Below are 16,033 nucleotides of genomic sequence, written 5' to 3' on the forward strand. Positions count from 1 at the left end.
CAAAACAAATATGCTTTCAAGAAAACTTCAGAACTAAATTTTGTGGATTTACGACATACTGTTCAGTGAGATTCATCCTCCGTGGGATTCTCCTTTTAGACTGCAAGCTCCATGCAGAGGGCTAACTCGCCCCTCAGGTGGCTGCTCCATCGTGATCATTGCGGTTTGACAAATATTGGCTGCTTGATGATTAATGCAGACTGTGGTCATGGGAGTTTTCATAAAAAGAATAAATCTTGAGTTGCACTTACAAAACAAGTAATCTGGAAGAACGAATTCTCAACATTTGCTGCAACATGGACGGCACTGGAGGAGATAAGGCTAAGTGAAATAAGTCAAGCAGAGAAAGACAATTATCATATGATTTCTCTCATCTATGGAACATAAGAACTAGGATGATCGGTAGGGGAAGAAAGGGATAAAGAAAGGGGGGGTAATCAGAAGGGGGAATGAAACATGAGAGACTATGGACTATGAGAAACAAACTGAAGACTTCAGAGGGGAGGGGGGTGGGGGAATGGGTTAGGCTGGTGATGGGTAGTAAGGAGGGCACGTATTGCATGGTGCACTGGGTGTTAACCGCAACTAATGAATCATCGAACTTTACATCGGAATCCGGGGATGTACTGTATGGTGACTAACATAATATAATAAAAAATCATTAAAAAAAAAAAACAAGTAATCTGGGGAAAGAAAAAAGTGGGAAGGAAAATAGGCAATTAGTAGGCATTCTATACATGTGGAAGGAACAGCTGAGAGAAATAATAACATGGGAATAAGCGGAGTGATGGTAGGGGATATGGTGTGCATCGGGATAAGTGAAGCAACAGTCCAGAACTGGGCACTGCCCTGACGTCCAGAAACCAGGCTTAACTCACGGTTTTCAGCAGCCACTGTCAAATTTTCCAGTATCTCTGGGCCACAGCTCCTTTATTTGCAAAGCGAGGAGGATGGAGTTTCTAATTCTTAGCTACTCTGCCCCTCCATCTAATTCAGAGAAGCACAAACTTGCAAATGATGGGATTCACCCAGGAAAAGGACATGTTCATAATTTAGGTCCAGGTACCTATATTAATCATAAAAGCTCCACAGGGAATCAGCCAGGTGTGGGGATCACTCCTTCAATGAAGGTGGAAAAATATACCTAACAAAAAAGAAAAAGAACTTCCCAATTGTAAAATTCTGAAGTTTATATGGGAAATTCGGTGGGAAAGGCTAAGTGGAAGAAGATGAAGAGAGGCCTTGAGAGCCAAAAGGGTTCTCCACCTTCATGAAACAAGGAGGCATTGTGCCCCAGAGAGAAAATTGTGCATTTTTGTGAGTTAATATGACAGGCTTGGGCTGTCACCTCTTTCAGCCACTCTCTCGGGTCTGGAGACGTGTGACTTGTTCTCTCGCTGAGGCCTTCTCTCCAAGAAAGCCCTAAGTCCTCCTTTCTCCCGTAGTTTCAGCGTAGGGCACTTGCTGAAGCGGGTGAGAACACACATTCTGCACTGGCCCTCGGCAAAGGTTCTCCCTGAGCCCGGTGCCTCTCGCCTGGGTGGTGGGGGGACGGGACTGCACTTAGAGAACCCTGGGGGCACTTGGCTAGAAAAAGCCCCTCCCTGAACAAAAGCAAAGAGCCCTCGGTCTGTCCGGCATTTCTACTAAAGGTGACTTTCCAGGGGATCCTGAAATACTTCAAAAAATAACCACTTCGACTTCTTGCCCCAAGAGTCAGGAAGGCCGAATTGCAGTCCTTGCTCACGAACCGTATTTATTTAGCCATTAACCCGGCACTTTGATTTTAGGGAAAAGCGAGCTAGACAGTGTGCTGTGAGGTAAGGATCAAAAAGGCCACCCATCGTTCGCCAGGGAATGCGTGCCTCCTTACCCTGATAACTGTTAACTATTTTTCTGGATTGAATTTTAGTCTGTTTTTTTTTTTTTTTTAATCACTCCATGAATTCCTTCCATTATTGGAAGTGGGCTTGGAGGAAGCGTGCTGCATCCTTCGGTCTCTGCGCAGCTGTGTCCCTCAGGCAGGTCCCTTTGGACTCTCGGATCTGGGTCGCCACGGCGCAGAGGGGAATGAGGTGGGGGGCCCCCCGGCCCTCACACGGTGTTGAGCGCCGGAATCCGCCCGGCGGCGGCCAAGCCCGCGCGCCGAGAACTCGCCTGCACCTCTCGCCGCCAGCCTCCTCCCAGCCGGCGCTCGGGAAAGGAGGGAGGGGGCCGGAGGAGGGAAAGTGCGGCCGGGCGGGGGGTGCCTGGGAAGCCGAGCGGCGCTGACGTCACTGGGCGCGCAATTCGGGCTGGAGCGCTTTAAAAAACAAGCGTGCGAGCGGAGATGCTGCTCCACACGGATCAGGCGGCCTGCAGCAGCAACGCTCTCTGCCCCTGCGGCGGCTGCAGCCAGGGCCGCTCCCCAGGCCCGCGTGGCGGCAGCGGGCACGGCCCGGCCCCGAGGCGCTTCTCCTCGGCGCCCCCGCCGTGGGGCAGGAGCGCGGCGCCCAGCGCGGCGGTCGTGCTCTAAGCGGCAGAGGCCCTCGGCGACCCAGACGTTGCCCTCCGACCGCGGCTCGCTCCCGGCCCCCTGCCGGGGCACCATGGACACCTCCCCGGTTGGCGTGCTCCTGTCCTTGCCGGTCCTGCTGCAGCTGGCGGCCGTGGGCGGCTCGCCGAGGCCCGGCGCGCTGCTGCGGGGGTGCCCCGCGCACTGTCAGTGCGAGCCCGACGGCAGGATGCTGCTCAGGGTGGACTGCTCGGACTTGGGACTTTCGGAGCTGCCCTCCAACCTCAGCGTCTTCACCTCCTACCTGTAAGTGCGCCCCGCTCCGCTCCGGGAAGGGGGCAAATAGGGAAGACCAGCCTGGGCGTCTGGAAGGGACCGGGCGACTTTGCAGAGGGCATCTTGGACAGAGGTGTTTGGGCCCCAGGGAAATGCACGAGTCTCACGGGGAGCAAGAGCGCACTTTTTGGGCCCACAGAGAAAGGGCTTCAAGTGCAAGCCCCGGAAAGCGCTAGTGCGTCGCAGCTTCCAGATGCAGCTCTAGGCAGGTCGCAGGGCACCCGGTGTAAGCATTTGCTTGCAGTGTGGACATTTGCGCCCCTGAGCCTGCCCAACTGATTCCTGACCCAACCTCCCCTCTGCGTCCAGCCGCGTTCTACGAAGACACGGTCTGTAAAAAGTTTCCCCAAAGGAGAACTCCAACTTGCCCAGCCCCAAAGGAACTTACTGTGCATCCCTTGCATGGACGTGTGATGTAACCTTTTTCTTTGCTTTGCTCTTTTCTTTTTCTTTTCTGTCTTTTTCTTTCTATTTTTTTTTTAATGAAGTGATTAAAATGTGGCAACCACAAACCCTGATTAGAGCTGCCAGAACGTTATCTTTACCTTTGGCTGCCCGAGCCGCCCTTTGAAGTGCCCGCGGCCACGGTGTAATCTTTAACCATCTCCTCCTCCCTGGGAGGAAAAGGGAAGTGGGCTGAAGGCGGCGGGGCGGGTAAACAGCGGCGCCAACAACCCAAAGGAGACCCAGAGCTCTCTGTCATCCCTCGGGGATCCTCCCCCCCTCCACCCCCACCACAGCGTCCAGAGCCCCAACCGCGAGCAGCAGGCGACGGCTCATTTCATAATTTTGTCTCTGGAAAACCGAGGCCCGAAGGATAACAGGTGGTTGGGTAGATGAGGTGACCTAGGAGGAACCCGATTCTCGGGGGCAAGGTGACTACTTCCCCCAAACCCATGGAGTGTCTGCGGCTCGGTTCCTTTGGGCACAGAGAGACGAGGGTCAGAGCTACTCTGAAAAAGGGGTCACGAGGTGGTCACAAAGTGACACGTTCGGGTTTTAATTCGAGTCACTACGGTGAGCCCACCCCAAGCCCACGCAATCCCAGTTTCGGCTTCTCTGATGTACCTTGGCAGGAGCGAGTTGGGATGTTTGTGTGGACTCGTTCTTTCCTCTGTTTAGTTGTTTTCTGGAGAAAAGAAACATGAAGAGGCTTGCACAACGCCTTCTGCTAGATAGTGATTCTTTTTCTAGAGACAGAATGAGAAAAAAAAAACCTTTTTTTTATTTGCTTTAATATTGCGTTGAAAAGAGGGGACCATCCTGCTAGATTGTAGTGTTAGCAGATGGCAGTCCCCTTCTCATCTACCCTAAAACTATCTTGGGTGCTTTTCTTTACTTGAAAATATAATAAAATTATTTCTTTCCCCACCAGGTTTTCCTCCACTTGCACTCATTGCATGTGGTAGTGATATGTTTACAGTGATGGAAATGACCATTCTCTAAGAATTCACATTTTCTTCCTTCTCAACAGCTGTCTCTACTACTAAGTGAAATGCTCATTCCCAGCCTCTGGTTTAAATGCTAAACTCATTGTTTCAAGAATCATGTGGTCTTCTGTAGAGTGAATTTTTGTGAGCAGTTTGGAAATTGCACTTTAGAGCCTGGAACTATTCTTCCCCATCACCCTGAAGAAATTGATTAGATACAAGGGAGGTGTGCAATCCCTCCAAACACTGATCGATTTAAATCATGCGCTTGTCGTAAGACATGTTTAAGAATACAGAAAATAAATTTATGAGTAATGTCAGGGTGCTTTTTTCTCCCACTTGAAAGACTGAACATTTGTTAGGCTTCTGTTACTAAAAGTTGGCATCAAATGCTGTTTCAAATTATTTCCCACATACCTCAAATGCATTTAACTGTGTCCTCCATGTGTGAGGAGATCTTACTGCCACGGTTCCTTATCTATCTATCATTATAGATAACCCCTCGGAGTTAAGATAGCATTAGGAAATTAATTGTCATCTTTTTCTCGTGCTGTTTGATCATCACCTGCACTCTGGCCTAAGGGGAAATTTTCTCAGTGCCCTATAAAATATTAATTTCGAAGCATCTGAAAAGTGTCACAGTGAATGTTAAATACTTGCTTCTCGTGGCTAACACGTCAGGCACCATGAGTGTTAAATGTAGAAATCAGTCCTGAAGCAAATAACCAAACCAATGTTCTTCATAAGGTGTGGTTTCAGAATTTGGTCTCCTTATCGAGTACAAAATGTCAGGAGCCACGGGATGCCCTTTCTTGGGGGGGATGGAGGGGTTGAGGGGCTTTTTGGAGTTTTTTGGGTTTTGTTTTTCCAACCACAGGAACGCTATGTGGACATTAAGGGTAGATGGTGCCCTCTTTTGGTTACACCTAGAATTATCTGACCATTTCTGCTTCCCTTGTGCACTCCTAACCTAAAAGAGAAATTTTTATTTACTCATATTCAAATACATATGCATGTGTTGTACTGGTTTCCTTATTTTAAGAAATAACTTCCCTTTGGTCTTGAAAGAGATCACGAAGTTCCAGCTCCATACCGCTGGGGCCCTGTCGTAATTAAGGTTTGGCGAGAACATCAAACTGTGCCAAGGACTGATGTGGGTAAAAAGCCAGACTACTATCTTTTATTGTTTGTAGTAGGTTATCACCATTTATTTGAGTCAAAATATTATCTCTTAATCTTCCTCCCCTCCCCACAAAAGAACAAGCATTTAATTTTCTCCAAACAGATTGATGACGGCAAGTTGCAGCTGGACAGATTTGGCAAATGGATTTGCCATCATCTGATAGCTGGCTAGTCAGACTCGTAGGTAAAGAAAGTTTCCTGAACCTCTTCCTATAAGGCAAGGGCTATTTATGTGCAGTTTTATCATCTTTGTTCCCCCAGAAAAGCTCGATCTTAAGCCATCTAAACATTAATGTTAATTCTCTTTTCTTACTGAACTGCATTCCCCAGTAGATCTGTACTTGGACCACTGAACATGGTGGAAACACTGGAAAATCTCAATCTTAATCTTCTCTTTCTCTCTCTCTCTCTTTCTCTCTCTTCCAGTCGTTTTGGGCTCTGATGTCACAAAATAATAAATAGGCTAATAAAGCTTCCTCTGCATTAAAATAAGGAAAACACTAAGGTTTAGACATAAAAGCAGGCAATAATTGTTTACAATGTTTACTCCATCTCAGTCGACCAGTAATGATCTGTCAGAGATTAAGTAGCTCTAGCAGATAATCTTATTATACGTAAATTATTTTAATGCATGAAACGTGAACATTTTTTTGGTAATTGGGTCTTTAAAATAATTTCCCCTATGCTACTTAAATATGTCTTTCATCCAGTTAGTGTGGCATCCAGATAGAAAACTAAATCCTTATGAACATCCTAATATTGTTTTAGTATAGAAAATGGACTTTTCTTTATTGATCCAGAACAGCCATTTTATTTTTAAATGAAAACTGAGTTTTTTCCTGCTGTCGCTTAAAGACATGAGCATTTCATCCACAAGCAAATTCATGTCACATGAACCAAAGGAACCAGGAGAATGACTATTTTTTTTTAATTTTTGTGTAGCTTGCTTACTTTTCCATATGTAACTTTATAACAAAATTTAATTTTACACATAGTTAGCAAAACTGGTATTAATAAAAACTGATCAAAACCCTCAATTATAACTAATTAAGTATGGCCCTAGTGTCAGACATATGTTTTAAGCATTTAAGATGCAGTTTCAAAATTAAAGAATATTTTTAGAATCTTCTTTGAAATGGTTTAATGTATTTCTGCTTCCCTGCAAGCAAAGAAAAGTATTTTAAATCAAGGAAAAATGTTTGTAGTTTAGAAATGGTTACAAAAGCCTTTAGCTGTTATAACAGTCTTAAAATTTAGATCAATTGCGAAATTTATGCAGTTTGCTCTGCAGACTGCTTTCAAAATTCGTTGAAAATAGAATGCTGTCAATGACTTTTCTTCATTTTAAAGAAGCTCTTTCTTTTTCTCCAGGATTCCCAGGGTTGTTTTAGTAGTGTTTTTGTTATGGGCGCAATCACTGAAACTCATTGACTTTTTTTTTTTTCTTTTTAAGCAGTGGTTCTGATTCAAACAATTTTGTGGCGTAGATTTAAAATAAGTATTTTATTGAATATGATCAACATGTGCATGACAGAGTTTGTGTGACAAGAATGAACTTTTACATATAAGAAATATGATCTTCAATCAGATCTTTAGTCTTTTTTTGTCCTTATGCGTTTTCTTCAAAGTAAAGGAGCTCTGATAGCAATCACAAACGAATTAGAAGATTAGAATTAAAAAGAAGAATCTTTGTAGTTAAATAAAATGTGTTTTGATAATGGAACCATTCCCATTTGGATGCGTTTGAAGAAGTTCAAAAACACTAAACTGGTCTATGATTTCTCATAGTTAAGTTTTTTAACTGAACTATTTGATTTTTTTTTTAAATTTCCAAGGCATCTATCAAAGGCATAGAAATAGAATCCTTGTAAGCAATTAACCCCAAAAAGCTGTCATATAATTAAAGACATTGCAGAATATTTGTAGTTTTATAACAGATACCTAATAACTACTGACCTTAGTAAAGCATTTTTTATATTTTTTCTATTAAACTCATACATTTAAGTCATTTTAGCTATAAAATGAAGTATGTTTCCAATTAATCCAAATCATATGCCATAAGATAGAAATGAAAAACAGTAGTGAGCTCTGCATTGAGCAATTCTGTGGAGTATTTTTTGTTTTTGTCCAGTTATTTGTATAAATTTAGAACAATGCTAAATGGTACATTTCTTCATAAACACCCCACAAGTGGATATTTCTGATAAATTTAGTTCTTCATGAGAAGGCAAATTCCTTCCTATGAGATTCAACCTCTTCACTCCTGTTGCAATGTTTTCTTTTATAGAGTCTCATTTTATAGCACAAGGACGAATCAGACAGGCATCAGAGCCACAACTGATATATTACATACCAAAGAAAACAAGCTGATTATCTAGTCCTGTCGCTATTTTTGATGTCTCTTAGCAGAATTTCATTTGTTAGATGTATCCATGAGTTCTAACCTCCTGCAACTCTTTTATTCCCGTCTCTGTCAGCTTCAATCCACATTTTTATTCACTTATTATGGACAGCCAACTACAACACTCAGTTTCACCCAGGGAACTCCTTTTCTACAGGAAAGGGGAATATTTCATAGGCTATAGGGTGGAATTTTTTCATAAAATTTTTCATAATTCAAAATTAATTTTGTTCTCCAGAGGTAGGAGGCAGGCCCATTCTTGAAATCCCTGGCATTTTCTTCCACCTCTCCCAGTGACTTTTTCAATTACATTGGTAGAGCCCAGTGGAAATGCCTTATTTGAAACTGGTAGGTAGAAGAACATTAGTCATTTGATTTCAAGCGATGGAATTACATTATCTAGTGGTAATACTGAAAGAATGTGAACAGGGTGTCCGCAGTAGGAGACGAGCTGTATAAAAGATGCTTCACAAGCTGGACTCCTTCTCGGACCTTCATATATTTATTATCCCTGTTCGCAGTGTTTAAGTCTGGGATTGGAGAAGCAGAAATTCGCTTTGAGAGGACACAGAGGAACGGATCATGTCCGTGGAACGGTCTTCCTTTTAAGGTCAAGTGGAATAACACTCCAGGATGTGATGATGAGCTCTCTTCCCTTCAGGGTTTATCCTCCTCATTAGACTGTGGGTTCCTCCAGGGTAGGAAATTTTCCACTTTATAACCTAAGCGTCCATACCGGTGCCTGACACTTACAGGATGTTCGGTTAACATTGACAGTGTGGGAGTGAATGGAGTTGGCTGAGCCAGCTGCTGAAGTCCCAGTGGCGAAAAGAGGCCCGTTTGCTATTTGCTCCTGACAGAACCACACGAGGCTCTCCACGGTTGTGGCCCAGCCCCACTTGAAATACAATTAAATTGTATTCAGCTTAGAGGATGCAATGAGTTGTTTATTTTAACAAACACACCATAATTTACATATCTCAATCACTTTATTGTAATAACAGCTGACATTTATATTGTTCCTCCTGAGTACGAGGCATTATGCTAAGTACTTTACTCATTCAGACGCCCACAAACACCCTGTGACAGAGATACTATTATCATCCCTAACTTGCAGGCCTGTCCGCTTATTCAGGGATATTTGCAATTGCTCCACGTGTTTGGGGACCTCTCTGAAATTATCTTCAGAGCCAGTTTACCAGAAACACAATGAAAACCAGCCTTCTAATTTATAGTTATGCCTCACGGTAATTGTAATTGGTGCTGAAATATTTCAGCACATTTTTTTTTCAGGAACACAATTTACGAAGCTCTAATACCAGAAATATTTTTTCAACTAACTGAAAAGTGCAGTTTTTAATTTTCAGTAAAGTGAGAATAACATATAGCTGAGGACCAATAATTTAAGTTGAGTAGATATCTTTTCATATACCCATTTTCTTACTACCACAGAAACAATTTTTCTTGTCCCCAAGTCAAAGATAAATTGTAACAGCTGCTTAAGTAACCTAAAGAGTGATCAGTTGACTAATACCTTCCAAGTCAAGAGTAAGACTGCCTTTTTTTTTTTGACTATGACCAGATCTATGTGTCAAATAAAGTAGCGAATTCTTTGGAACTATTTCGCAAGTCAGAGAGAGATGAACTTGCTCAACAGGCAAATTTTATTTGAGTTTGAATTCACCTTTAAAACTGATAGATGAATTGATGTCATAAACATTTCCGTATTATCTTTTCATTCAGAATGGAAATTATTTCAAAATTCTGTTTACTTATCTATCTGTAGACGGTGCATGGTTTAACAGTAAGGTCAGTGATAGAGACTTCAGTGTAAATTAGAAATCTGTATAAACCAAAGAAAAATTCCCCCTTTGAACAAAGAAAAACTCTTCCTAAACATACATCCTATTTCATCAGTCTTTTATTTGCTGCTGGAAATCTAATGCGTGTTAATCGTTTATTGTTTCGCAAAGTCACCAATGTGAAAAACCAATAGCTGGCCAATTAATTATAAATTATATTCAGTATAAAGATCACCTACCAAGTAAGAATTGATGTTTAGAAAATGTAGGATACATACAGATATAATCTCTGAAATCTCCTAAAACCCCACTCTCAACTCTAGTTTTGTTTTACCATGAATAATTTAAAATTATGCTAACAGTCACTTGCGAGTGTCTTGTTTGTGAGGTATACACATTTTTTCTGTATTCATTTTATCTCCTTGCCTTCAGAGGGAGTTTGGTTTCATCTTCTAACAAGAACTGTGGTTGTCAAGGGGGCAGAAAGCAATCTCTCTCCTGCGCACACACTAACACACACGGCACCAACAACATACCAGTAAGACACGGTTTCCTTTCTGCCACTTGCTCCGTGGAAATGACACATAACATTGACATGGCATGGCAGCCGAGAGCCAACTCTTTCAAGGCAGGAGACTGAGGAGCTGGCTGTGTGAAGGCACCCTCCGTTTAGTTCAGAAGCTGAAATGCAGAAGACAATTGTCCTGGCAAAGGGAGCCCAACTCCAGCTGAGAACGCGTGCACTGAGCTGACCTTCCTCGTCAGCCTGCCAGCTGAGATTAAGCTTTCTTCAAGTGGTCCCTTGTTAGCCCAGCCTTTTCCCCAGTGTTGCTCATCTTTCACAACTGGAAGCCAAGTGTTTCAAACTGTTACTCAATTTTGCAGCCAAATTCCTTTATTTCCTCCTTCCTCCTCCTTCTCTCTCTCTCTCTCTCTCTCACACACACACACACACACACAGTGATGGCTAACCTTACACTCATGCCTTCCTTTCCAAAGTCGACACTCAGAAAAGAACCTAAGAATTTTTATGTTTCACTAAAAAACTGGTAAATATTTTTGTGCTTCTTTTTTCTTGAAACCTTGATTAAGTAGAACCGGGACCTCTACAAAAGATGTCTATTTGCAAAAATAACCTGCCTTTGATCAAAAAAGCCACAAAAGTGTACTTCTCAGGAAAGGAGAAAACCACACATGATCTCAAGTGGAAAAAATATAAAGAATTTGCTGAATTTTTAACCTTAGTACATAACAAAGATATTATTTTAAAGTTGGTTGGTTAATGTGGGCTGTGTTAGAAATTTCATTGTGTTGTGTTTGGGTTTACCCAATGTTATTTTAATGAGTTTATTGGTTCAACACACAAAACACCACATGGCACTTGAAGTTTTCAGGTTATAAATTTTCTTGTGAGGCACTTACTTGAAGGAACTGTGTTACATAATCAATTGGTCTTTCAATCTATCAGCATGAAATAACCTTTCACTTTTTATATGCATATACAGTGAAGATTATTTGGTTATAAAAACCAAATAAAATTTTCCATGGAAGGAGTCACATTCCTAAATCATCTATTTTTTTTGTGTATATATATATATTGAGACTTTGGCCATAAGCATCTATTTCACAGTGTTTGTTGAATGAATCTACAGAATGAGTTTGGCGTCTTCTAGTGAATACTGAAATAAGACATCTTCCTTATTTCCCCTTCAAACTTCCTGTCCTGAAGGGACCCTTAGCAGACATGCCTGCACTTGGCCACAGACCTAGTCTATGACCATTGGAGTGTCCACTGCCCAATAAAGTAAAGCCTAGAAAAAAAATGCCAAGAGAGGTGGAAAGACAAAGTGAGGAAATCTGCTACCCAAGAAGCAGTACAGGGAGGACTGAGAGAAGGTGAGACCTCTACTAGGCCCCCTGACACAGATGGTACACTTCTCCTGTGTCTCTCTATCCTTCTCCATCCCTCGCTTCCAGATACTATCAGGGGACTGGAAACATGCATTTTCTTTATCTCAGACACTTTCCCCCAGGGCTTCAAACTACAAGATGAAGGGAAGTTGGGAGAGCAGAGTCTTTGGGATTAAAGTATCGACTCTTAAGTGCACCGAAATTGGGGTCTTTGATTTTTAACTTGGGGTAGCCACATCACTCTCCCTGCGGTGGGAGGTCCGCACTCACAGCAGCCCCTTCCCTCAGCAGCTGTTCTCTGGGGCTCAGGGCAACGGAGGAAGTTCAAGATCTTTTTTCATTGAGTCTTCAAGCTCGGGTAGCAAAAGGAAATCCTAGTTAAACCAGATTCTCCCAGGGTGTAAGCATATCTCATTTGAAGATCTCAGAAGTTTCAGCAACGTGATTCACTGACAGCAAGTATGCACCTTCCCGCCTCACAGCTGCTGGCCATCCAGCAGAGTCTGCTTCCCCGCGGTCTTATAATCCTGAGAAGTGTTAGGTGGAGACGGTCTGGTCCCGAATGACCAGTAGGTAGTAATTTGAGGCCCCCTTTGCCTTCCATGTAGAAATGCCTCAAGGCACAGTTAACTGTATATTGGGAAACAAAAAGCTAATTTTGATAGATTGATGTTAATGATAATACCAATTCTGAGCTTGTGCAAATAGCTAACTCCACACAGAGTATGTTCTGTAAAGAACTAAGGATAATCTTTTACCCACAAATTAGCAGCAGGACTAAGCTGTATACCTAAGGTCACATTACACGGTGCAAAACTGAAATTTAATCATGATTGCTAGAGCATTACCCTAATTGCCCAAATAAACAGAATGAAAATCACTTAGATGGGTTGCAGAGGTTTCTGATGAGTCAAACACTGTGTCCACCCATAGGATTTAGAGTGTGAAGGACCTTGGAAGTCATCTAATCCAACACCTTCATTTCACAGATGATGAAATTCATGCTCCTAAGAGGTAAATGACATTCCCAAAAGCACATGGCTGGCAAAGATGGAATTGGAACCCAGCTCTCCTAAGAACCCCAGTTGAGTGTTCCTTCTTGTCACTTTTTTGTTCCAATGCCAGATACTCAAGTGAATTCTACAATTCCCAGTTACTTTTCTAGGTGTTGCCAAATAATACTGTTGCTTATGCATGTTACATACATAAGTATATGTGTCTGAATTTTAACCTTATCGTCTTTTTTTTTGGCCCATTGCAGATACAGATAAAGTGTCTCTGTATCACCTAAAAATCTGCAAAACAGAAGGAAACAATCAGATTTAGTTTGAGGAATAAATAAATGATTTCCCAAATGTCTGTTCATAGTAGTTAAATATGTGTTTATTATAATGTGAATTTCATTTGTGACCTTGACTTGACCAAGTTCAGATTGTCTTCGTGTCTCTTGAATGTGCTCCCTTTCTCATCTAGCACTGAAATTGCATTAGGTCAGGCTCTCCTCCCTCTTTGCCTGGATCACCAAAGCAGCCTCCAGTCTTGGTTTACGTAGACCCTCAGGGAACACACGTGCCCTACCACCACGCTAGTTTGTCTAAGATGCACTGGCTGTGTCGCTCTTATATTCAGTCCTTCAGTGGTTTCCTGTGGCCTTCATGATAAAGTTTAAATTCTCAGTTTGACCCATAAGTAAGCTTCTTTTGCTTCATTCCTCACCTGCAAACCCTGCTGCCCCTCATTCTGTCTTCACTGCGACCATATCAAACTCCTCGTACAATTTCCATGTTTCATTCCTCCAGATGTTCACGTGTGTTGGTGTCTGCTTGGAATGCCTTTCTTCTTTTTCATTTTGCTGACTTCTACGTGTCTTTCCATATTCAGTTCAAACATCCAGCTTTTCTGAAAAACCTTCTGTGACCCACCACTCTAGAAACCAGTCTCTGCTGCCTCCACATCGTGCTGAGCCCACCTCTGTCATAGAACTCACCATACTTGACCACCATATTTGTCTGCTTGTCTGATCTGCTTGTCTGTTTTCATTACTAGCCTATGTATACCCCTTGCATTATAGATTTTCTTGGACCAAAGAAGACTCTGCCTGGGACTGAGATCAGAACACACAATCCCTGTGTGGGTTTTGTTTGTTTATTTGTTTTGGGGTTTTGTTTTGTGTGGTTTTTTTTTTTTTTCAGAATCCCTGTGTTTTAAACATGTTTTTCATTTTCTGCATTTTGTGATGCTTTGCTCTCTTGTGGACTTGCTCACTCAGAAGAGACTGCCTCTCTCAGGACTATCTAAAATTCCTAGAGATAGAGAGGACTCCTCTGCAAGTGTGCCTTTCATATGCAAACCAACCAATCCAAAGCCCACACCCCACCACCTTCATTATTGGGCTCTTACAGTCTAGGTCAATCTTGTCTATCCTAATGACCCCAGGGCCAGGTACCTGACCACTCTGGACAGCCCCTGTACCCCCGACCCTGCTGAAATTATTCCATCTAGCCACTTCTAGACTGCTTGCCCTGTCTATTCCTTCACGTGGAAACCACAATGAAAGCTCATGCCCATGCTTTCCTCCCTCTCCTTCTTCCTAACTGACCCTGGTGCTTACGCATGTCATCCTGCATGGCCTAATGTGCCCCCGACTCTTGGGAACTGTGAGTAACAAACTATCTTTTCACTAACAGGTGTCTCCTGATGTATGGGCCATACCATAACTAAACAGCATTAAAACCTACCTTTTAAAGCATCCTCTGTCCGTGCGTGCCTGTCCCAGGGCATGCTCTGGGGAGAGTTAGTACCATTTTCTCTCTCTAGGGGGCACTCTCCTGTTCCCCTAAACTCTATGGGAAACACACTTTTCTGCATCTAAGATACAGGGCCCCATTTTTCTGGCCATCAAATGTGTAACAGAAAGTGAGGGAAGTTGATATAATCTCTGGTAGAATCTTACATTGTGATAGCAGAGAGGTCCTTCCCTCTACACTTGGTAGACTGCGTTGTTTGTAAACTCCCAAGAAAGAGAAAAAACAATTCAGAAAGTGCTTTTGCCCCCAATTTCTCATTTGCCCCTCATAACAGACAGTAAAAGTTATAATTATCCCTACTTTGGAAATGAGAACAGCTTGACAAAGATCACAGACCTATCTTGAGTATCCTTGGCAAGTTACTCTGTGTCTCAGTTTCCTCGTGTGTAAAATGGCAATAATTGTGATGCCTCCCTCACGGGATTGTTGTGAAGATTGGTAAGATCATTCATGTAAAGCACTATGCATAGTGCCTCATGTGTGGAGTACACATGAAGTGTTAGGTGCTATTGTCTTTGTTGCTGAGGAAGTTACGGTTGTTAAAACACTAAACCCATGCTTTTTTTTTTTTTTAAAGATTTTATTTATTTAGAGAGAGAGCATGAGCAGGGGGAGGGGCAGAGGGAGAGGGAGAGGGAGAGGGAGAGAGAGATTCTTAAGCAGACTCCGCATTGAGTGCGGAGCCTGACATGGAGGGCTTGATCTCAGGACCCTGCGACCATGACCTGAGCCAAAATCAAGAGTCAGATGCTTAACCGACTGAGCCACTCAGGTGCCCCTAAACTCATGCTTTTCAAATACAGTGTTGCCTCTTATTGCTGTTCCCCCAAAATAGTTAAATCCATTGCCCTAGAACTTCATAATTTTCATTAAACAAAAATTTATACCTACTAAGTAAAAGAATAGGGGGAACAAAAAGGGGCAGGTTCAAATGAATAGTCGATCACCCACCCAGCACCTAAGTTCAAAAGATCTTTCATCTTTGATCGTTGGTATCAAATAGATAAAAGATTCTGTGTATTGAATGAAGTCTCCTATTTTCACCTGGGTGCATAAGGTTGTGTAGACACTGCACAGGCCTCCAGGGTGGCCAGTGACTGAGTAGACACTTTGTCCCCGATTGTGGGCCAGTGGCCTACTGGTAAAAGTCCACTCTGCAGATAGGATTCAATGAATGGCCCACGGTTTGTGGTCCTGGGCTGACATTGCTTTTCTCCTCTCAATTTCATCTCACCTATCTCCAGGACTTTTCCTGAGTATGTAGGGAAAAAAGCGGTTTGGTAACTTCTCGGGCTCTCAGAAGCCCATTCTCAACAGTTGACTTGCTGTCGCATCAGGTGAGAGATGATGGATTTAGTGAGAGGCGGAGAGGACATAGGGAATCCAGACTTTTCTCAGAGCCAGAGATGCACCAGGAAAACTACATTTTCAACACAACAGAAATGTGTTTGATTTTTTAAATGTATTAATAGCTGAAAAAATAACTCTAAGGGAAAAAATATAAGGAATATATTTATGTCTATCTGAAAATACCTTCAAAAGAGTTGAATTTTCATGAGGAATTACGGTAGCTGTCTGAAAAAAAAGCAGTTCAATGCAGTTGCAGGAAGGATCTTTGCAGTCAGTGATGACAACGAGGCTGAAATTATTCCCTGAAGAATAATAGATAC

General features: G+C 42.6%; 1 protein-coding gene across 3 annotated transcripts in view; it reads left to right on the forward strand.

Moving 5' to 3' along the window:
• The first annotated feature begins 2,281 nt into the window (after window positions 1-2,281).
• The window catches only part of LGR5 (leucine rich repeat containing G protein-coupled receptor 5), a 126,770-nt gene continuing 113,018 nt past the window's right edge, over window positions 2,282-16,033 (forward strand). For all 3 annotated transcript variants that reach the window (XM_002915612.4, XM_034644122.1, XM_034644123.1), the window contains exon 1: window positions 2,282-2,800. In XM_002915612.4, the coding sequence (XP_002915658.2) occupies window positions 2,589-2,800 (212 nt within the window). In that variant the 5' untranslated portion in view covers window positions 2,282-2,588. The remainder of the gene's footprint in view (window positions 2,801-16,033) is intronic.

The sequence above is a fragment of the Ailuropoda melanoleuca genome, chromosome 15 (genome assembly GCF_002007445.2).
Source record: "Ailuropoda melanoleuca isolate Jingjing chromosome 15, ASM200744v2, whole genome shotgun sequence".
Taxonomy (NCBI): domain Eukaryota; kingdom Metazoa; phylum Chordata; class Mammalia; order Carnivora; family Ursidae; genus Ailuropoda; species Ailuropoda melanoleuca.